Source organism: Patagioenas fasciata, chromosome 1, assembly GCF_037038585.1.
Source record: "Patagioenas fasciata isolate bPatFas1 chromosome 1, bPatFas1.hap1, whole genome shotgun sequence".
NCBI classification, from domain to species: domain Eukaryota; kingdom Metazoa; phylum Chordata; class Aves; order Columbiformes; family Columbidae; genus Patagioenas; species Patagioenas fasciata.
In genome coordinates, this window is record NC_092520.1 from 147,165,835 (window position 1) to 147,188,893 (window position 23,059).

The 23,059-nt window shown below is 39.5% G+C and overlaps 1 protein-coding gene across 1 annotated transcript; it reads right to left on the minus strand.

Annotated features, from left to right (window-relative positions):
• Positions 1-458: 458 nt before the first annotated feature.
• Positions 459-20,567, minus strand: NDUFA9 (NADH:ubiquinone oxidoreductase subunit A9). The gene is made up of 11 exons (XM_065844660.2): positions 20,415-20,567; positions 16,197-16,367; positions 15,298-15,395; positions 15,015-15,106; positions 12,159-12,300; positions 10,894-10,996; positions 10,101-10,168; positions 9,873-9,949; positions 5,393-5,488; positions 3,358-3,424; positions 459-733 (listed from the first exon to the last, which is right to left on the minus strand). The coding sequence occupies exons 1-11, from the start codon at positions 20,470-20,472 to the stop codon at positions 563-565; spliced, it is 1,143 nt and encodes a 380-aa protein (XP_065700732.2). The 5' UTR covers positions 20,473-20,567; the 3' UTR covers positions 459-562.
• Positions 20,568-23,059: the final 2,492 nt, after the last annotated feature.

Sequence of the window (23,059 nt, forward strand, 5' to 3'; positions counted from 1 at the left end):
CAGATGACATGTAAAAACTTGTTAACACATCCGATTGATGCTCCCTGACCTTATAAACAGCTTGTGCCATTTCAGCTGGCATTTTCAGTAATCTGCTCAGGGCAGAAAACAAAGCGCAGAGAAATCAGTAACTTGAAAATGAGGTTTTATCTAAGACCTCATAATCTGACGAGACGGCAGTACCAGAAAGGACATGTTCTAGGCCACATAATCCTGAACTGCAGTATTATTCAAATTACTTGAGCACTTAATAAAGCTCAGTGACACGCTTGCTTTGAGAGCCAAGGGAAAAACCAACTAGTGGTAAGACACAATCCCTCCCGTCCCAACCTTCAAAATATTTTAATGTTCATGAGCTAAGCAACAGTTTGTAAACTTGCTTTCATGACTTTAAAGAGACAAATTGCACTTCAATGACAGTCTTCCATAATTAAAAAGACAACACTGGTAAAACAGAGTTTACACGATTAATATATTTTACTCAGTATGTACACAGTTCTCCAAACAAATTGGGTCATACAAAGGCAGTTTAAGAAGTGTTAAGTAACCACCTTATCAACTGTTACATGGGATATGTCTTAGCTGGTTTTGCTTCCTCCAGCTCAGCATCCAACCAGCGGTATCTGCGGTGACGGCGCAGAACTTCAATCGCTTTCTGTTCTAAAGGTGTTGGTTGAATACCCAGGTCTTCCAAACCAGGTAGATCAGGAAGTGTCATGTCTGTTGTGTGAAACTTTGAAAACAAGGAAACAAAAAAAAAAAGACAACCGAATTCACTGGATAGAATGAATAGCATTACACCCAATGCAATCATTCCTGTACTAAAGTCAGTATTGTGTACTTATACCTGAGGTTACCTTTTTTTCTTTTATGGAAGTGAACTACCATAAATTCATAGTACTAGAAACATTCAAAATGTCTCAAAACAATTTGCTACAAATGGCAGCTCTTGGGAAAATCTACTACAATTTCAAGGCTGCTGATGTAAGACTGTTTCCCCCAAGAAAGAATCCTGCAATACAATACACTGCTGCATCTTGTACTGGATCTGAAGACCTATTCAAACACAAATATGGGTCCAGCCAACTGTGGGTCAGCCTCAGTTCCTTGACCATAATTTTCACTCAGTGTTTTCTCCTCAGAAGGAAGAAAGGATTCAGTGTGGCCCTACAGAACTATGGTGTAATTATACAAGGTATTGAGTACCCAGTGTATTTCAACATGAGATACAGATGTTTTGCATCTGGCAAAAAGTCTTTCAGGCTTCAGATATGGATTCAGGAATAAATAGCAGTTAGACACACAAATTATCTTTGTTTTCTCTTCATCAGGTATATGTTATCAGGAAGATTACTGCTTTGCAACCACAAAATCAGGTCAAACTTGTGAGGGCATCTTTGAATCACAATTATATGCATTTTACTTTGTTAAGAAAACATATGTTGAATTATCACCTTGGTTTTTTTTTCTCTGTGCATGGTTTACAACAGGGTCCTGTTGTAAATATTTAACACTTACAACAAATAATTCTATTACCATATTTGCAACACATATGACCTGTATCTTCGAAAACAGGGATTTATTTTATGCAATTATTCCTTGAAAGGTCTAAGTCAACCACACCTAATTTTGTGTAGATTACTTAAGAATGAGAAGCCAGGAAAGAAATACAATCAGACACAAAGTGACAGAGAAACTCCCTGTTACAATATCCATGCTACAGCTGAACTGCAGTAGTTTTAGTGATTTGGCGCAGTCTTATTTTATTAAATGTAACTCTATAAACTACAAAGGCAGCTAGAAGTAAGGTTTTCAGGATATGTTACATCTACATCCTACTCATATTGAGTAGTAGCCAACAGAACTACAATGGCAGCCCTTTAATACAGGGGATGAGTCACTGGTTTGGGGGAAAAAAAAAAAAAAAGCACTTTGTACTAGACCCTGAATAAGCTTAACTCTTATTACACACACTTTCCACAGTTTTTCACAATTGTTTCCAAACAGAATACGAAACCTGTTTATTTCACAGATGGATAAATGTAAACATAGAAATCAATTGCTTACAGCTATTCAGCAAGTAGTTCTAAGTACAGGGCCCAGTTCTCTCAGATTTGCGGTAGTATCCTGTCTCAAACTAATTTTGGAACAATTGGGTCAAAATAGGTTATTGATATTGCATCATAACAAAAGGCATTAAACCCCAACTCTGCAAAAATTTCAGACAGCAGCACGCTTCGATTTTGCCAGAGTACAGGACTCTATCTTTGCAAACCTATACATATGCCAACAGTTTTGACATCAATACTTGATAAATTGCTACTTTTTCCTTACTTGCAGTTGTTTCTTTGTAAGTTATTTCTCCACCCCAACTAGGCACTCCAAGAAGAGTAAACATGAAGCTGAAATGTGTTCACGAGAAATGCATTCTAACGTTAAGCAAGAATTTGGGCTGTATCCAGTGCTGTCAGCTCAACGTGACTTGTTAAAAATACCATGAGCTGGATGGTACAAGTGATTTTAATTAATCCAGAGGTACATAAATTCACTAGTTACCTAAAAGTGGGGAGTACCCCTTTTCCATCAGTTAGTTCCACACTGCACATCAAATCTCTGCTTGGGCTTTGCTATTTTCAATAGCATGTGTTTTGGGGGAGTGGGGTGGGGACACAGTGAAGCATGCGGCCTTGACCACATCTAAGACATAAGAAGTTTGGGCCCTTTCCCTGCCCCCATCATGTTAGCTCTTGCTATATAACCCTCTTACCAATTGTTTCAACCACTTTTTACAACAAATTTAGAGAAATATGTTTATTCTTCTTCCATCAATGCTAGTGGAAAGACTACATTATAATGATGCCTTTTTCAAAATAAGTTCTGTTAGTGTCTCTCTCTTCCTACATCTTGGTGAGACTACACCAGAGGACTCTCCAGACTGCTTTGACAGTGTATCTGTCTCGTTGGAAATGTAACAGGTCTGAACAAACAAGTTAAGAGCAAGATTACAGAACAGTAGCTGCAGCAATTGCATGGCAGGAACCATCACCATTTTTGAGGAAGGTTATATATAGACATCTTTTAAAATTTAAATTTTTGTAGTATCCAGACAGTCTGAAAGCAATTCTTTATAATCAAATTATAGCCATTGAACTGACTGAAATAGAGGGTGTTTCAAAAAGATGGACTCAATTTAAAATCACTATCCCTTTGACACTGGGTCCATCTTTTTGAAAAACCCTGTACTGCACCACATGAGGTACACAGATTTCAGCACTCCCTGAATGCAAAACAAGTGCAACTTACAAATACACAATGAAACATTTCCCAAGAAGAATTCATGACTTGACCTACACTTACCCGGTCCACTTTGTCTCGTGTTATCCATGGTTCAAATGGATTAATCTCAAAGAATCTTGCAACTAAACTGTGAATAGAAATAGTATTGCAGAAGTATAGTCATTATTCAGATGCACAGAATAAAATGAGAACTCGTAAAAATATTTCACACTTAACAGACAGTGCACAAAAACTTGTTTTTGCAAGCTATGAATTCATTAAAGCAGTAAATGTGTCAGCCAGCAAGTTCTTAGCTGTGTTTCTGGTATCTTTAACTGTTTGCTACTGAATTTTTTGATCTATTGTTTTACTTTGGAAGGGAATGGATGAGTAGATATCTAGAAGTAAAACTGAGCATTAGTGGTGAGGAAAGTAAGCCTCCACATCCAATTCCCCATACACCAGAGGGTTCAGTCTTGCCCCTGACTTTCCTCCAAACTCTGTTCCCTAGTAGTGTAGGCAGCAATCCAATTAGTCATGAAGTTTGATTCAGTGCCTCCATGAAAAAACATGCTTGCTGACAACTACGTGATTTAACAGCCATACAAACAAGATGATGGAATCTGGAACAATCTGCATATATAAAAAGGATGAGGATTAGTGTATTTGCAGTTTCCAGAAACAAAATTTCCCTTGAAAGAAATAAAATCTGGCAAATAAGAATAATAAAAAAAACACTATAGCTCTCACTCAGCATCTTGGGACCAACAATATTCAAAGTAGAATTTCTTACTGAAGTGCTCACCTGGCAGACCAGTGTGTTACTAAGTTACTGCACATCAACAGCATTAGGCTTACCTAATGCACTCTTTTCTCAAAAATATGAAATGCCACTTAGTTTAGTCCAGCATAACATGGATAGCAGCAAATGTGAATAAAACTAATATGCACACACATAGTTACATTTTAACAAGCTGCTCTGTGTGAGATGAGCCATGTTAACCCAATGCTTCTACAGCCAATTCAGAAATGGCCACAACAGTTTAAGATATTGTTCTAGCATTATTCCTCATCCATTACATGAATCCAACATTGAGTCCTATCAGCAGATCGGTAGGAGAGTTCTAACATAGCTGACTATTTTAGCTTAGTAGTTCACATTGTACTTAAAATTAGGACAGTAGCCCAAACATTAACATTTCAACCATGCTGAGGGCAACTTGTGAAACAGCATTTAGTGTTTGAGGTAGCTCTTCAAAAAGAAGTCTTATTATGCCTCAAGGACTAAGCCCAAGCTCAGATTTATACTACAGTTTTTCAAGCACTAAGTCGCTGCAATTCAGCAAATCAGTTTCTCTGTGCCCCCTGAGGCCAAAACCACACAGCTGCAGAAGCATCTCAGGCCACGCAAACAGAGCCGAGTTAATCTATTGTAGTCAGCTGAAGTGATGCTACAACTTTCCCTTCTTATCTCTCAATTTTTTACCGTCTTCTAAAGATGTTACTGCTCTCATATCTCAGAACGAGAAATATTTGCTCACAACTGCACTGCTCAGATTCCCAGATCAAGATCTCAGTAAAAAATTAGCTTCAACACTGGCTCAAATCAATACAAAGGACTGAACTACAAAATCGAACAATACCTTTACCCACCCTTACCCCAACTCTGCTTCCACGGTGGCAGCGCTCACCAGACTGGAAGGACAGCTGACAGCAGCAATACCTTAAGCTGTTGCAGAAAAATCTGTCAGGGCCTGCAGTCAGCAGCATACAGACTCTCTTTGTGGTACTATTAGAAGTTTGTTTAGTTTGCTACTGATTGTTCCTGCTTAGGACATTTTTCTGCTTTTTGACTCAGCAAAAGCAAAGCTGTTCAATGACTCTAGAATAGTTAAGTTTATTACAAGTATACCTTTCACACACTAGCTCATCAAATGCAGGTCTGTGCCTCAGCAGAAGCCTCTATGTAACTAATGAGTACCAACGGAAAGCCAGTATCTGCACTCATCACATTAAATAACAATTGACAGTATTAAATAACCAACAGAATGGTTATTTATGCTTCTGTGCCACCTGGTGGATTCCAAGTTCTTAGTGAAGGAAAGGTCCCACTTACTGGTAGAGAGGACGTGGAAGTGGATAGGGAAGAAAGGTTCGATAGGAAACGGAGTAGATGTATTCGACTATGTCGTAAAGGAGGTATCGGTTAGGTCTGAAAGAAAATGCAACAAACATTGTAGGTAAGTTAGATATACTTAAAAACTTGTGGCAAGAGACAAGAATTTTAATACACACACCTACACTTCCCCTAAGCCTACCAAAGGCCTAGTTTTGGTCAATCTACACAATTTGCCAGATTTGTCATTTTCCTCAGAAGAGATGAACACATTCCGGCTCTCAAGATTCTGTATTGGTCGAATTTAAGATGTCAGTTAGAAATGTACATCATCTGACACCAGCAAAGGTAACAGTGTAAATCACAAAGTGCAAAATTGTTTTGTCTCAGGTGCTGGGAGGGGGAGCTGCAGGGGCAGCCTGTGGGGAGAGGTCGGGTTTGCCCCACGCTGGGCACAGCCGGCTCCAACCAACCCATCACAGGGCACGGTTGGGCCCCTCAGAAAAAATGGCAACGTCTCTGGGAAAACATAATTAAGGAAAGGCAGAAATGCCACAGGGGCAGAGAGGAGTGAGGAAAAAAGCATGAAAAACAGCTCTGCAGACACCAAGGTGAGAGCGGGAGGAGGTGCTCCAGGCACCCAAACAGAGACTCCTCTGTGGTTCCATGGAAAGCCCACAGCGGAGCAGGTTCATGTGAAAGGCTGCAGCCCATGGAAGGGCCCATCCTGGAGTTGGGGAAAAGCGTGAGGAGGAAGAAGGAGCAGAGAGGAGCTAGTAGGAACAGACCCATAACCCACCATTTCCCACACCCCTGCACTGCTTGGGGAGACGGGGGAGAGCAGCTGGGAGTGAAGGACTGAAGTCAAGCCTGGGAAAAGGGTGGCAGGGAGGTGGTGATGTTTTATTCTTTTGGTGTTTATTTCACACTATTCTATTATAATTGACAGTAAATTAACTTTCTCCAGTTGGATCTGTTTGGCCCATGACAGTAACTCCCTTTATCTCAAATTGTAAGTTCGTCATACTATTTTTTTCTGCTGTTCTTTTGAGGACAGGGAGTGGGCAGCTGGGTGGGCATTTGGCTGCTGGCGAAGAATGACCCACCACAATCATGACACAAGATTTTCAGTGCTGGGACAGGACTGAATTTGTGCAAGTCCAGTTGGCAGTTTGTAATAGAATGAAGCCAGAAAGCAAATGGTAAAATTAAGAAAGGTTTGTTAACAAGACTTCCCATCTTCGGTAGCAAATGGCTGCAAGGGAAGTGATTCACTTGCCTATGCTCGATTAGGAACACATTATCCTCTTCAAAAGCAAGAGGAAGAAACTAAGATAAATTCCCCCAAAAGAACATCTCAAGATGGAGAGAAGGAAGCAGTCAGTCTCCTGTACACCTGCAGTAGCTTAAGAGAAATATATACCATTGGGAGTTCCCACTCCTTTCTTCTTCAAACTTTGCCTTAGATTTTAATACTCTTCATAGATGGATCAGACTGAAACAGATATTGGCTTTCAAGGCAACTTCCAAAACATTCTGAAAATCTTCACGACAACACACAAGAGCTCACTGCTAAACCTTCAAAATCACTTCCTGCTGACCATGACCAAAGCAGCAATGAACACACCAAAAGTGTGTGTCTCCTAACAATTTGCTACACTTTTCAACTCAGGCAGAGACCTCAGTGACATGACAATCATCTTGAGACTGATTACTTCCGAGGTAGGGGCCTTCTAAAAGACTGTAGTTTTTTTTTCCATCTTCAGTCTTTTTTTTTTTTTTTTCTTTTTTAAATAGGAGACACTGAATTACCATTGGAATCTAAACCCCAACAAAGTAAGTATGCAAAACTTCACACAGTCCAGAAATCCAAGATTATGACACAAAGAACATGAATTTCAGTTTGATGAACTCAAGATCTCATAGATATCAAGGTTTTCAATTGACATGTTCTTCCAAAAGAACAGCAATGTTAATAACCTCAAACAAAATTTATTGATAAATGTTGGAAAAAAAAAAAAAAAAGACAGAACCCCAAATTACTACTACTTTAGTTTGTAAAAGCAAATTAGTGCAAAACATTCTAATGAATATGCTTAGAGGTAGGTTAGCATATTTGGGAGAATTCAAAAGATTTCAACACTCAAAACTCCTTATCAACTTCACCTAGGTGGCTGGATTAAAGAACCTGGGAGAGATCTGCATTTATGAAGTTACACTAAAGGACTACCATGAAAACCAAGATATTAAGTTTTCCTCTGTTAACAGAATTTACAAGAGAAACACAGCAAAAAGTAGTAATGGCAAATTTACTTACTCAGGTGAGATTAAAAAAAAAAAAAAAAGACACCACCTTTGCTTTCATTAGTCATTAGCAGGTTTTTTTACCAATTTTTTTGCCCTTATACTTTAACATCTTCATGTCTATCCAAAGGCAGCATAAGAAAATTTCACTTTTGTACTGATATGTAAGAACCATGTAAGGATGTATAGTAGAACCAAACTTAAAAATGTGAAAATAAAGATACTGTTTGTAACTTTACAAATTACCAAACATTAACAATACAGCTTCAGTGAGAACAGTCACATTGAAGTGTCATTACACTAAACACAACACTAGCAGACAGCAAAGTCTAGAGCGCATTAGCATTCAAGAGAGAAGATTGAAAGAGTGGATGAAGCAAAATCAATGCCACGGGGGAAAGGGAAGAGGTAAAAAAAAAAACAAACATACCAAATATTCAGTCATTTAGACATAGCAACAACGTGACTAGCTGTCATAGCTATAACTCTGTTCCACCATAAAAAAGAAGGAAAAAACCCTAAACAAACAAAACAAAAACACAGAAACAGAATGCTTTTACAAAATTAGTATTTTAAACTCAAACTGGTAACTCCTCTCAAAGAAAAAAAAAAAAAGTCTCATAAAGCTTTAGTCAAGAGGTATGCTTCAGAGTTCCTTTGGTTTTACAACACTAACTTGGATCTTCCATTTAGATCATCATTTATTCAAAGTGTTTTCAGTCATTGTTATGTGCCTGAAACTGTATTCCTTGCAGTGAGAGCCTGGCATCCATGCTTGAATTCCTGCCTCTGAAACCTGGGCACTGAACTCCTGGCCTTCCATAAAGTGCCAAAAATGTGAAACTGTAAGAATACCTTCAAAGTTTAGCCAATTGCTATTCCATCTGGCTGCAGTATTCTATTTAATGTGCACTTCTCAATTTCTCCTGCAGTTGGAGCAGCTGCTTCTGCTGAGATAGAGATGAACCTAAAAACAGGCACCTCTCTTTTGTGGCAGGCAGTTTTGGATACATATTGACCCATCTTCAAGTTTGCCCCCAAGAGATAAAATAGTCATTCCTGAGGTTAATTTTGCCGCATTTTGTGGTTTCGTATTGTGTCCATCTGACACCTACATGTCTATTCTCTTTGATAAAAAAGTGGTTTTGAATGGCTGTTTAGCCTTTTTTTCCACTTGTTCTTTACTGTGGCACTTCATATCATCCCAGTGATTTGAAAGCCACTCCAAGTTACTTAATAACCTTATTGTTGCTGTTGGTCCTTTCAGACCATTTTTAGCCTCTTATTTTGCTAGTTTTTGAGCAGAAGTTCCTCAGCATCATAATCCAAAAGCAGCTGAAGAGCTGCTTGGTGCCTCTTCCAGAGCACCAGCACACACAGCACATCTGGCCTGGCTGCTGGGATAACATCCTCCTCAAGAGCTCAGTTACAGTGCTGAAGAAAGAGACATCACACAAGTGAAAGACAAACTAGCAATGGTCTCTGCACTACAGGAGTAAACAGCTGTTATTGTAACAGCATCACAAAACCAATATGGCAAAAACAATGTAATCGCAGATAAGCCTTTTGCAACATCCAGATACTACACGCATTTTCAGTGTATAAGTGGGGAAGACAGAAATATGCATGCAAAAGAAAAAAAGGGAGTTCTTCAGCATAATTTTTATCTCAACTAATTAGTAACTGCTTTCTTTATCAATTAATCTAATGTTCCTTCTACCACATATATTCCATGAAGACCAATTCCAGTGCCATGTTAGAATAGCAAAACATGGACCTATTAACTTGGCATTTGCCATGTCATTTATTCTTAATGTTAACGACATAATCTGACTTGGAGCTTTTGCACACCAAATATTCCAAGAGATCCAGTCTCTACCCACTCTCATTTCAGGTGGTTTTCACACAGCTTTAGCAGAATTTTCTCCAAAGTTCCCAACACTGCATATTTCTTTGTGTGCACACACATAACATTAAATGCAATGGGGTCCAAACTAGGATTTTCAGAGTACTCGCAATAACAGCTTGAGTCATTTTTACTCCCAAAAAGGAGGTGGAATTTATTGCAGCTCAAACTGTGTGCATGGATGGAGAAATTAAATGTACTGTGCAGCATGCCAAAAAATGACACCAAAAAGAAGTTCTTCACTTAATTAGAATCAGAAAAGTAACCTACCCAGCCAAGGCATATGTTTTTCCTTTAGCATCAGGATCCTTAATGGCATTTATAATTGCCTTTGCTACATCAACCACCTGTGAGAAACAAATTCAGATAATTACCAATAGAATACATGAACGCATGCGCACACTCCTCTTTGAGAAGTGTTTCTTAAGAGGAAAAGAAAAAACTCAACTCACACACACACAGAGGATTTGGGATTCTCTTGTTTTATAGAAAACTTACATATATCGGCTGCTTCACTGTTTTTTTGCCCAGAGAAATAAGAGGCACACCACCAAACCAGCGCATGTCTAATAAAAAGACACATATATAACTTGAGAATAAAATCTGTGAATCCTTTCAGTAAACCAATAACCTAGGCACGTTGCACTACACTGAGTATGGATTTCTTCTGAAAACTAACTTTTAAAAATCAGTAGTGCTGTTTTCAATGCACATTTAGTTTTCTTATTAACAGTCATGGTAAAGCTGTATTTACTGTTCACCTAGAGTGGTTCGAAGATATCTCAGCTTTGCAAGACAGAAACAGATTCAACTCTATCTTGTCTAGAAATTTTGTTGGTGATACACCAGAGTCATTACAGTTGCTTCTGAGCCCAGAACAACTCAGATCGATTTTTGCATTCCCACATTACCAACTTGAAAAACTACTTTCATGATGAACTACTTTCAAGGCTGAGATGACCAAACCTTAGCTCAGAACAGTTTAAATTAAAAATAAACAAAACACAGTAGTACATAGACCCACCTCAAAAAACAAACAAAAAAAGCAAACGAAAAAACCAAAACCAAAAAAACCCACAAACACCACACACAGCAAAATCTAACTAGATTTAGAAAGAATTCCAGAAATAATTCAGTCATGAAAGCTTTTGTTTCCATTACACACTTTCAGCTATTGACATATAGAACGTTTCTGATAAAAACATATATCTGTTTTTCAAAAGCAAATCACATTTTCTTTACAGACAAGTATACAAATCACATATAGTTTTATTATTTCAAGAGTACATACTTGCGTAATGATTGAGAAATCGGTCCTCTCTCCCGTACATCTCTGAGGGCTTCAGAATTACAGCATCTGGAAATGCTTCCCTCACTGCTCTCTCTCCAACAGCCTATCATTCAATTAAAATGAACACATCCATTAGATTCATTCTGAACAGACCAGAAAAGGATGCTTTTTCAGAAGTGGCTACAGCACTCAAAGAAACAACACCATCAGTAGCACAACAGTTATTTGTATCCGAGCCATTTGATATTTGAGACGCTATGCTGAGATACAGCTCTCACAAAACATCCCAGAAGTCCCATAAACACGCAGATCATTTCTTCTACTTGAGATACAACAGTCTGTGAAATGACACAAATTTAAAGTAGTAACGTTCAAAGAGAAAGAGGCCTAACCTGAGTACTTCTCTTGCTTAACCCAGACTAGAGCTTGGAAGAAAACAGAAGGTTTACATAATCCCTGCTACGTCATCGGAACACTCCAAGAACTGCTTACATAGAGTTAGAAATTTCAGCGGCAGTTATCTGCTTTTCCCATGGGACTGGCCAATACAGTAAGGTCTAACCATCCTGTAGGGCTGTTGTATGTTGAGAGCTACCAAATTTGAAACCTGGTTTTAAAAGAGTTTAATATTAAAGACAAGGTGCAGTACAATGAGCTCAAATAAAACAAAAATAGCTGAAACTGGGACAATACCTATATTAAAAAGAGAAAACCAGTAATAGAAAAATATACCTCCTAATATGGAAAAAAAAATAATAGGATACCAAAACCTGATTTTTTTTTTTTTGCACAGGTAACAATCCCACTCCAAGGGCCTGTTATCATGCACCTTGTAGCACTCATTTTGGCATCAACTACTTAATTTGCTAGGTCATTCCATCATTCCAGCCTTAGATGTTAGGCTTCATATCAGATCCCAAACCATCATATGACTAGTTCTTCTTTCTTAATGACAGCAACTTTAGATGTAAAGATATTCACAGCTAGAAGAAAGGAAGAGTTTTCAGAAATACAAGTTCTATTTCCCTTCAAGGCACATGAAGTACTAAGGAGGATTTCTAGTTCAAATATGAACAGAAACTCAAAAATTCCTCAGTTGCAGAAAACATTCCATAGTCAATTCATACACTGATTTCCTTCAAACAGATCCAGTTGTGAAATAAAAAAAAAAAAACAACCAAACAACCACCACCACAAAACCACAAACAAAATGCACACACACAAAAGTAGGCTCTCTGAATACATATTCAGGATTCCAGGCTTACTTTACTCCTGAGGTATTTGGAAGGACTCTTCATGCTAGCATTCAGGTGAGAGATATGAATGAGTGTTTCCACACCAGCTTCCCTAGCTATCTGTGCAATACTTTGAGGAATATTTACAAATACATCTTCATACTTGAAGTTTCTAGAACAAGGCAAAAAAACAAATGTTAACTTAAGAGCAATCAACAGTAATTCCCTACCAATCATTACATATTCCTTGAATATATTTCAAAAAGCTATTGTGACACTCCTTGTTACAAAGTTTCCTTCCATGAGGGACTCTTCACATAAGAAAAACATGAGGAGAGTGAAATACAACAGCAAGCTTCAATTACAGCAATGGTACTGTCTGCTTTTTCACCTGTTAAATCGGTATAAAAAATCCTCTTGCCCACTTGTTTGTAACAGATGGAAGACTTCAAGTGAAAAGAGATTTTATCTTTTTTTAAGAGAAGTGCTGCATCTTGAATTCAGAGCAAAGCTGTCTTTCTACGATACCTGTTCCAAATTTGACTTGATTTGATGCTCTCAATCACACTACAAAAGAGCTCAAAAGTTCTGAGCAGCCTAAGTTCGAGCAGATGCTAGACATTGGGCAAGTGGACAAAACCAGACCAAACACCATTCAGGTGTTTATGTAAATGCAAAATTTTACATTGACATAACAGTTAGAACCATTTCATGGCAGCTGTAAAGGACTGCAAAGGACTTTAAGGAGAAGCATACAGGAAGAACAACTTCACTCACTTTATGGCATTCAAGGGGCCTAAATTAGGGGGTTCAACTGTAATCTAGTTTGGCATCTAATCAATAACAATACAGAAGCTCTGTCTCCCAGCAGAAATGACACTATAGGCTGGCAACAATCACCAAATTCTTTCTAAATATCACAAGACTGCAAGAAAGAGAATTGGCTTCTCATGTCTTTATATTGTCCTTGTAAGCACCCTGCTCCATCTTTTCCATTTGCTTTGGAGAACAAACAACTTGTGCAAATGCCTCTCTCTCTGTCCTTATCTACTCCCACAGCTCTTCAGATCCCACTGGAGTCTAAAGAAAGCCTTAAAAAGTTATTTTTGACCCTTCAATAACTAATCTGATCCTGGGAACCATCACTCCTGTTCTACTCACAAAAATAGATTTTAGAAACACACAAGAACAAACAACATCCCTCCTGTAACTATGGAGTTTCCAAACAACATAGCATACACAGAGGGCACTGTACACTAGTACTAGGCAAGGAGGAACATGTTTAAGGGCAGGCTTTAATTTTTTGACCAATCTCAACTTCTGATTTTATTTTTTTTCTTTCCCCTCCTTAAGTTGTTCATAGACTTTGAGGTTATTACAATGGTTAGCATGACCTCGTGTTTAATAGACCATACAATTTTATCTCAGCACCATCAATGATACCAACATGGCAGATAAAATACATGATAGGAACATTTGTGCAATACAGTGGTAATTTTTCACCATTCAGAAGTCCTTAACATGTACCAAGACTTCTCTGCTTTTGAATCTGTTGAAACTGATGGGGGTGACAAGGTTTGGGGGCTTTTAACTAGAATGAAAGTTTTTGTTGTTGTCCTTATACTTCATTTCAATAACAAAGAGACCTCCCTTGCATAAATCATACTTTTTACATGAGTCCAGAAATTTTCAAGGAGGAAGTACACATGAAATACATAAATGAAAGATGAACCAAGATTACATTTGCCTTGGGCCAAATGTACAGTCTCTTTTCTTTCCTCACTCTCCTATTACGAAGAAATTTCTTCTATTTTGACAGCAATAGGTGTTTGAACTCTTATGTTCATAATTAAGTTAACAGTGCAAAAAATCCTGACAGGTTAGTTTGTACCTTTTCACCTACATCTCAAAGTCTGAAGAAGATGTAAAAAGAATAAAAAACCTTGACAGATGCACAAGACTAAAGTTAGTTTAGGTCTGGTGGGTCTTTCCCAAATAAGCTATGTTATAGACTCCAACAATGGGACAAGGAATTACGTGACTATCAGGAAAAAAAAAAAAAAGTACCTCTACGAATTTGAATTCAAAAATCAAAGTGTCTCCAGAAGTTATGTATGATATTTGACTAGACAAGAAACAGCTGAAATAGGTGCTTGCCAACAGACATACTATTTTAGGAAAAATAATTACACAATTTGACACTACAACAGCAAATGGCTGTTCACAAAAAAAAAGAGCAAAGGCATTAGGCTTGTAAGTGTAGATGAAACTGATATCTACATTTGTTTCTGCCTACTACAACAGCAAAATTGTGTAGCCTATAAAGGCAAATCACACAACTAATGAGTTTTTATCTGGCAGTTCTCTCCAACGCTTTAAATAAAGTGGACATAATTGCACACACACACACACAAAAACCCCAATATGAGGCTATTACAGGTATTTCTAACATAAAATAAATATGGGATTTTTTTAAATGTATGTCAAAAAGGAACTATCCCTCTTCTGCAACAATGTGAATACGGTCTCACAGAAACCAGCGACTCTCTGTCAGCTAGAGGTAAAGCAACCAGCAAACATCTGTAAGGTGTACGAAAGCTGTAAAATGAACACTCTGGCAGATCAAAAGTTGTACACTAGAAAATTACAGAAAAAACACACTTTTCAAGAGCAGATCACAACCAGGGTTCTAGTTAACTATTCATAGAAATGAAAGAACTTTTATATGTAAAATTTCGGTTTTGCCTTTTCATAGAACCCAAGAACAATGTAAGCATCACTGTATACTGTACACATGCTGTAAATGTAGCCACAATACCCAATACCTGGTGCAAATCTATCTATATAAGGTAATAAAAAAAAAAGAAAAAAAAAAAAGAAAATTACTTTGTTTCCCATTCCTTTCCAACAAGATTAATGACCACATTGCTGTGTTCCAGGGCTCTTCGGATAGAGTCTTTGTCCTTACAGTCCCACTCCTGTAACCAGAGCATCAAATGGGAAAAAGATGAGATAATGTGTAGATAGGCATAATCAAAGAAAGCTCTTTCACATAATTTCCATTTAGAGGCTAAACAATAGCTGGAGCTCTGACTTTGAGAACGATTAGCAGACTTCCTTGTATAGCAATGGCATTGTATTTGATCTAAAGCCAAATTAAAAGACTTACAAGGAAGAGAAGTTGCCCCAGGTCACCCATCGGTCGCAGATACATGAGGTCATACCGATCACAGCGATAGGGTATGATTACTTGAGATCCAATGCGACCTAAGTGTTCAAAAAGAAGTTTCATTTCTCTCAAACTACTGCATCACTTTAAGCAGAGGAACTTATGAATATACAAAAATTCCTTGTTTTCTGTGACGTTAACACACAACAAATGCACACAGATATCTTGAATAGTTATCTGCAAAGCTAAAAGTAGCATAGAAGTAAGTTTTGGAACCTACATCATTGGAATTCATGAGCTTGCAAGACCAAGCAGAGATGTTTGTAAGAAACAATATAAGCTCATGAACAACAACAACAACAATCATTGTGTGTGCTATAAATACCAGTACAATACCTAAAAATGTGTCACATAAGGATATTTGCATTTTCTAAGTTGCATGGAAATGAGAAGAAAAAAAAAAAGGCAAGAGTTATTTTCTAATACTTAAATTCAAAATGGCAATTCTAAAGAATTCCAATCAAATTCCTGCAAACATTTTCCTAAGAAGTCCTAATAAGGCCAAAACCAGAAGAAAGAAAGAGCTGTATGCTCTTCAGATCTGCATTTTACAGACTGAAAAACAGTACTTGAAGGAGAATGACTTATTTTAATCATTTTAAAAACTTTCAAAGGCTTCTACATTTCCTAGTTTAAACCAACTTTTACTAATTATCACATCCTGGCACTTTAGCAGATCAAACACTATGAAAATATCACACAAAAGACTTCTGCACTGCTGTACTTTTAAGAACCAAAATGCTACAAATTTCTAGCTTATCCTGCAAAATGAAGTAAAACCAGAGTTTTGTTAAACACTGAAATTTTTTTACTTAGTGCTTGCTGCTGGTGAATATTACCTAAACGGTTGACAACATAGCGTCCCAGGAAACCTGTAGCCCCAAAGACAGTGGCCACGATGCCACTAACAGAGGATCGTCCACTTCTTCCATGAGGGATCACCGCGTGATGAACTTGGCGGTGCTGCGGCAACACAGATGGTGCTGCAGCTAACACAGAAATGCCAGGGCCTACAACACAAAACAGGAGAGAGTCACATTATAAGCTAAAAGTTATCAGCATCAAACCATAGTTAATGTTATTTTTGTCATGACAGATTCATTTCCTCTAATCTCCCTCAGCAAAATTTCCCATGTCAAGAGTCCTGACAGACTGTTCCAGAGACACCTGGATAGACCAGAGGACAGGAAGCTTGAGGAAGCGGCTATAAAAGTCAAAGACCAAATTATGACCCGAAAAGTGCTGACTAAGGTTATCAGTTCCTAAACAGCAAGTAAAGCTTCACTGGTTAGCATTAGCACTTGATGTATAAGGTGAAGCACAGAGGTTAAGCAAATAAACAATACTTGCTACAGGTAGTTCCCATTCAAGTATATTCACATCCAGATCTGGATGTTGCAGGATAAAGACCTCAGAATCACTCCAGATGCAGTTAACCAGACTTTTTACCTCAGTCTAAATATAGCACACCCAAATGTTGGAAGAGCAACCCTCCTTTATTGAATCTCTGGGAGTGAGGAGAAACGAAGAAATGCAAAGAGCCAGAGCCATGACATACAGAACTGCTTCCAAGTTGTTCCTTTTCTCAAAGAGCAATGAAAAGTTGAAAGCCAGGGAAACAGGACATCACTAGGATATTGCTAAGGTAGTTCCAACAGGGAGTTTGAAGAGAAGAAGCCTATGTCTCTTCCAACAAAGTTAGTCAAAAGCAAGAAATTAACTGATCAAAAGAGATTTTTGAAATTAGAAGTGTTTAATGTTAGTACATGTCCATGATTATAAAAAGAAAGGAACAGACGAAATACAGAGTGTGTTAACATGGTACAGACATCTGGCTGTTGACAAGAGCAGACTGTAGGAGCTGACCTTGGAAAACTAGCTTGAGAATATAACAGAATCCCAGAACCTGACCTCCCAACTTTTAGGAAGTCATGGCCATAAGCATTTTCTGGATAAGAATAAGCAAGTTTCATCTGCCCCATATAAATCTATGTACCAAGAATTATCATGAAAACAAGACTAATATTTGATATCAGGATGCATTAGGAAACCACAAAAAAATCCCCCTTGTACAAAGAGTACCTTTTATCCACATATGGTTATGTATTGCCAGTTACCCTGTGACACTTATGTTGTAGCCATGATGTTAAAACGACAAAAAGGACACAGCGTGTTTGGACAAATTATATTTTGTTAGATCAGCTAATAGAATTTCAAACAGGGAAAAAAAAAAAAAAAGCAAGGTTTCAGTGCCTTAAGGAGGCATTTCTGTACCTAAAAGTTTGTCTATCCCTCCTCTCTCCATACTGCACAAATTAGAATAAAAACATACCACATCTCCAACCTTGTCCTGAAAGTAGGCTAGCACCCACTTACATAAAGCAATCCTATATATACATTTGTACTTAAGAAATTAATACAATATGCCTAGAAGATATACTCCAATTGGCTGATAGAAATGGGACAAAATAAGATATTACCTACACAAACTTCAAGTAGGTATATGACTTCCTTAAAAGCAACTCTCCTACCAAATAGCTCCAAGATCGGGAACAGCTAAACTGGGCATGGCATCTGCCTTAAAGTGGCAGATACGCAGGGCCTCTCCATTACTGGAGCAGAGACCTTGAGACTAAGTATGAGAAAGAAGGAAAATATACCCTTTGATAAAGACCCAAAAAACAAACAAACAAAACATACAATACTAATCTAACAAACAAAAAAACCCACACCCAAGCCAAAATCCCACACAACTTGTCAAAGATCTGCTGCAGTTTAATAGAAATATACACTTCTGTGGTATCCAATTAATGTCTTAAAACTATGTCAGGTTCTTAAAGTAATGCAGTATGTTCATATTAAACTTTACACCACCTCAAACTGAAATTTTACAGAACGTGCCAACTCATCACTGCTATTTTCACCAGTTATCTTCCATCTCTGCTTTTTCCACCATCTAGTTAATTTCACATTGCCCTCTAAAAACTTCATGCATACTTCTGCAAAATTACTGTGAAGGTGAAGACAGTGATTTCAATGGATTTCCAATATAGCATGTTTTAAAACAAAATACCACTCTATCTTTACAACGTTATCTGACACGAAATATACAAACATGCAGCTTATACCCTAAATTTTTACATTCAAAAATCTTTTGGGGGGAAGAGGGATTTTTTTTAATTTAATCTTTTAAATGACAACAACAACAGAATAAAGTTGCAAATGAAATCAGGAGTGTATCCTGAATACTCTGTACAGAATAAGGCCTGTAGCTGTGTAATGGATACCTGGAGAGCAGACATTAACCAAGCTCAGTTTGAGTGCAAGTACAAAGGATAATACTGAGAGAGATGGTTTGATTAACTTATTACCTTTATTCTTGTGGTGTTCTAATTACGAGGGTTTTGTTACTGATTTTTAGAAAAGGCATGCTCACAGAGAAATGACTGGGTTCTTTATAACCAACAAGATTCCTTCAAGTATGCAAAGAAGCTACAGAGTATGCTGAGATGGTAAAAGAGAAAGCTCAGTACTACGTTTATGTACACTTCTCTAGAATCTAAAGGTTTGTAAAAAAAAAATAACCACACAATATCCACATTAGGAGAACTAACAGTATATGTTACTTTCAGATAGGAATATTTCAGTCCTTACAATACAAAACCTAAAAGTAACATTTTAGTCCACTGTGAACCCCTGCTGAAAAAAGTATTATTAAACAGAATTATTAAACAAACCACGTAAGAAGGACAGGAAAGTTAATCTGAAAAATATTCTACATGTCGTTCAACTACTTTGTAGATTTTTTGCTGTTATTTCTGCAAAAAATTATTGATGATGTGCTCTTCATGATGTTATGACTGTCACACTAACAAATAGCATCCAATTCCTCTTTTGTATTATCCCACCTGCACATATACTCCTGTTGTCACCTTCCTGATTCTGCAAGGTCTTTTCTGGTGTACTTCTTTTCTTGTTCCATAACTGTACAAAATCTGCCACAATATATCACCATCTATGGCTTAGTGCCCAGTGACTACCACGTTACACAAAATAGAAAAAACTGAGTTTTAAGGATGTGCATGAGACTCAAAGAAAACAGGTCAGAGAGATCCTCACACTGATTCAGAACCAGTAAAGGACCTTCCATGTGGCACAGAGCCCTGTCAAAATGCAACCAACACGTAATAACTCTGGACTACATAACTTAATAGATCCATACAGCTTTCAGAACTCATGTTAGTATCGCCAGACTGAGCGACACTGCTAAAAGCTCTGAGCTTCGGTGTAACACACACTTGCTCAGAGATTATTTACCCAGAAGAGTACAATTTCATTTTCTTCACTAACCATAATCTATTTCTCACTGCAAATTTACTTTAACAATCCATATCTGAAGCAGTTTATAAGAACTGATTTGAATTAAACCTCAAATATCCACAGTAAACAAGAACAATCTTTTTTCTTTGAAAGACACATAGCTACAATCAGAAGCATGTCAAATTCTTTCCTCCCTTTTATCAACCAACGTGTCCTGTTTCCCATCTCTCACTTTACTCAACAGAGGAGCATGTGCTGAATCAATTTAACTAAATATCAGCTCTGTTTTGACAGCAAAGGCCCAAATACAAGCTTTATATATAATTTTCGGTAACTGAGCACGCTTATAGACCACGGCCAAAACGTCAAGGTCGTAAAAGGAATTCAACCTTTTAGCCTACAAGGCAGCATTTCATTTGCCGTGATTTTGACAGTCCCGGGCAGACAACCCACTGCACCGCTACACCGGCAGCCTGAGCCAACCCCACGCAGGCATTAGGGCAGCAAACCCCAGTTCTCTAAAGAGAAGGAAGCAAGCAGTTATCTTCACCAGCTGCTTTTCAGGCGCTGCCCTACGAGTTCCCTCACCCGCTCCCCACCGAGAGCGCCCCGCGGTGAGCGCAGGCAGGCCGCTGACACCGTGCAGGCTCGGGCCGAGAGCGCAAGGGCAGCCTGGTTCCACCGCGACTCAGCGGGGAGAAGCGGCACTCCGGCCCCTGGGCGGCGGTGACACTCACCTGCCCTTGGCAACAAGAGGCCGCGGGGAACCCGGGAGCAGCGAGCCACAGCCGCCATCTTGCCTTACCCACCAACCCTCGCGCCGGACGGCACGCGAAGAAGGTCAAATCTCTCCCCCGCGGCGTGCGCAAAAGCAACACAACGAGAGTGGGGAAGGAGAAGTAGTACGCACGCGTAGTCCCAGCCGTCGCAACACGCATGCGTGTGTGAACACTGTTTACCTTCTCTCGAAGGGCGGGCTTGGTGGGCGGAGCTGCGAGCACATGAGGCCCCGCCCCCGCGGTTGGGCCCCGCCCACCCTCCGGCTTTGGGGGCCGCGGTGCCGGGCGGGGGTTCTCTCAGCCGGGATCGGGCCCACCTCCGCGTCCTCTGGGCACGGTTGCGGGCAGTCGTAGTCCCTGGCAGCCGAGTAAAACACCGGCACAGGTTGCCCAGAGGGGTGGTAGATGGGCCATTCCTGGAGAGCAGTGTAGGGGAAAGGGACCTGAGGGTCCTGGTGGACAGCAGGATGACCTTGAGCCAGCACTGTGCCCTTGTGGCCAGGAAGGCCAATGGCATCCTGGGGTGTATTAGAAGAGGGGTGGTTAGTAGGTCGAGAGAGGTTCTCCTCCCCCTCTACTCTGCCCTGGTGAGACCACATCTGGGATATTGTGTCCAGTTCTGGGCCCCTCCAGTCAAGAAGGACAGGGAACTGCTGGAGAGGGTCCAGTACAGAGCAACAAAGGTGATTAAGGGAGTGGAGCATCTCCTGTATGAGGAAAGGCTGAGGGAGCTGAAGCTCTTTAGTTTGGAGAAGAGAAGACTGAGGGGTGACCTTATTAATGTTTACAAATATATAAAGGGTGAGTGTCACGAGAATGGAGCGAGGCTCTTCTCAGTGACAATCAACAGTAACACAAGGGGTGATGGGTTCAAACTGGAATACAAGAGGTTCCACTTAAATTTGAGAAGAAACTTCTTCTCAGTGAGGGTGACAGAACACTGAAATAGGCTGCCCAGAGAGGTTGTGGAGTCTCCTACTCTGGAGACATTCAAAACAAGTCTGGACGCCTTCCTGTGTAGCCTCATCTAAGTGTTCCTGCTCCGGCAGGCGGATTGGACTAGATGATCTTTTGAAGTCCCTTCCAATACCTAACATTCTATGATTCTGTGTGTGATTCACAGCCAGACTGGACTGGGCTCTGAGAAGCCTGATAGTTGAAGATGTCCGAGCTCATTTAGGGAGGCTGGACTAGATGACCCTTGAAGGTCCCCTCCAACCCAAACTATTCAGTGATTCTATGGTGGACTGGAGCCCAGCCAGCCCCTGGTGGACACGGCAGCCGGGGTGTGAGCACTGTGGCGGGGAATGCCACAGAGTCTGGGCCAGGCAGGGGGAAGGACACTTGAGGTCATGGGCTCAGAGCTCTGGAGAGTGGGACGGAAGTTTGGAAGAACCTAAGACAGGAATTTCACAGTAGGGGTTACCCCCAACGTTTACAGGTGCATGTGAAAACCCCAAGCTTAAATATTTATTTCTCTCTCTCGGGGAAATGCTCTTTCTCAGTTCCTTGTGCCTGCTTCCGAGTGCCTGTCAAGCAGGAAAGCAGCCAAGTCCAACAATTAAATGACAGTAACTTTGGCCACTGCTGAGCTGGACTGATTGAAAACATTTTCAGTAACTCATTACTTATGCCTTGAATTACCTGGCCTCATTAAATTAGCCTTTAAATGGGCATTAAAGAATTTTATGATTACAGACATGCAACTATTCTAAAATTCCTAACTCCCTCTGTCAGCCAAGGTCTTCAACATTTCACTGAGACTTTTTCCCCTAAGCAAGTGCTGCTGTGAATGTTGCATCACGATCACACACAGGGCACTCTAAATCTGCCACTCGCACTATTATAACCTCGTTTTTCCCATGGGTTCCCATTGCTTTTTAGCCTGCATTGAATACAAATGGCCATTCTTTTGTAACCTGGCTTACACCACTGTAGCCAGTGCTCATATTCACAAAAATGTTTTTAAAACATCAGTGCAGTAAAAGACAGAGCAGTAAGAGAATATTTCTAGCAATTTGGTACAGACTCCAAAATAGTCAATTTTAACTCAACTCGTTTTCTGACACAGATCTTAAGGGACAGTTCTGCCAAAGCTGTGGCATAGCAGGTAGTTTAGGGGTTTAGGCAGAAATCTGGATGGTCTGTGAACTCTTGTCACCTCCAGCTTTCAGTGACAACAGACAGGTGCACATCAAACTAAACATGCTCATCCCTTTTTACTGGTAGCTGGGAACCACAGCAGCAAGTCCCCTCCATCTCCTACTCTCAAACTACCTAAACACCACTGCTCTCTCCACGTTCCTCATGCCTGATGGTCTCACCAGAGCTTTTCTGAGTGGCCCAGCTTGCTTCACCACTTTTGGGAAATCCAGTTTGTACCTTTGTGCTTAAATACGGTATGAAACATCTGATGCTTACAGTGTGTATTTATATGTAATGGGTGCTCATGGAAAGTGGTGGGAATTTACCAGGCGAAACTGGGTACCTATTTTCATTTCAGAACTGGCGCACAGCTACATGAAGGCAACTGTCCAACTCCAGTATCTCACAAAGACATTTTGTTCTTGATCCAAGTCAGAATCTCTTGCTGTGGAGGCTTA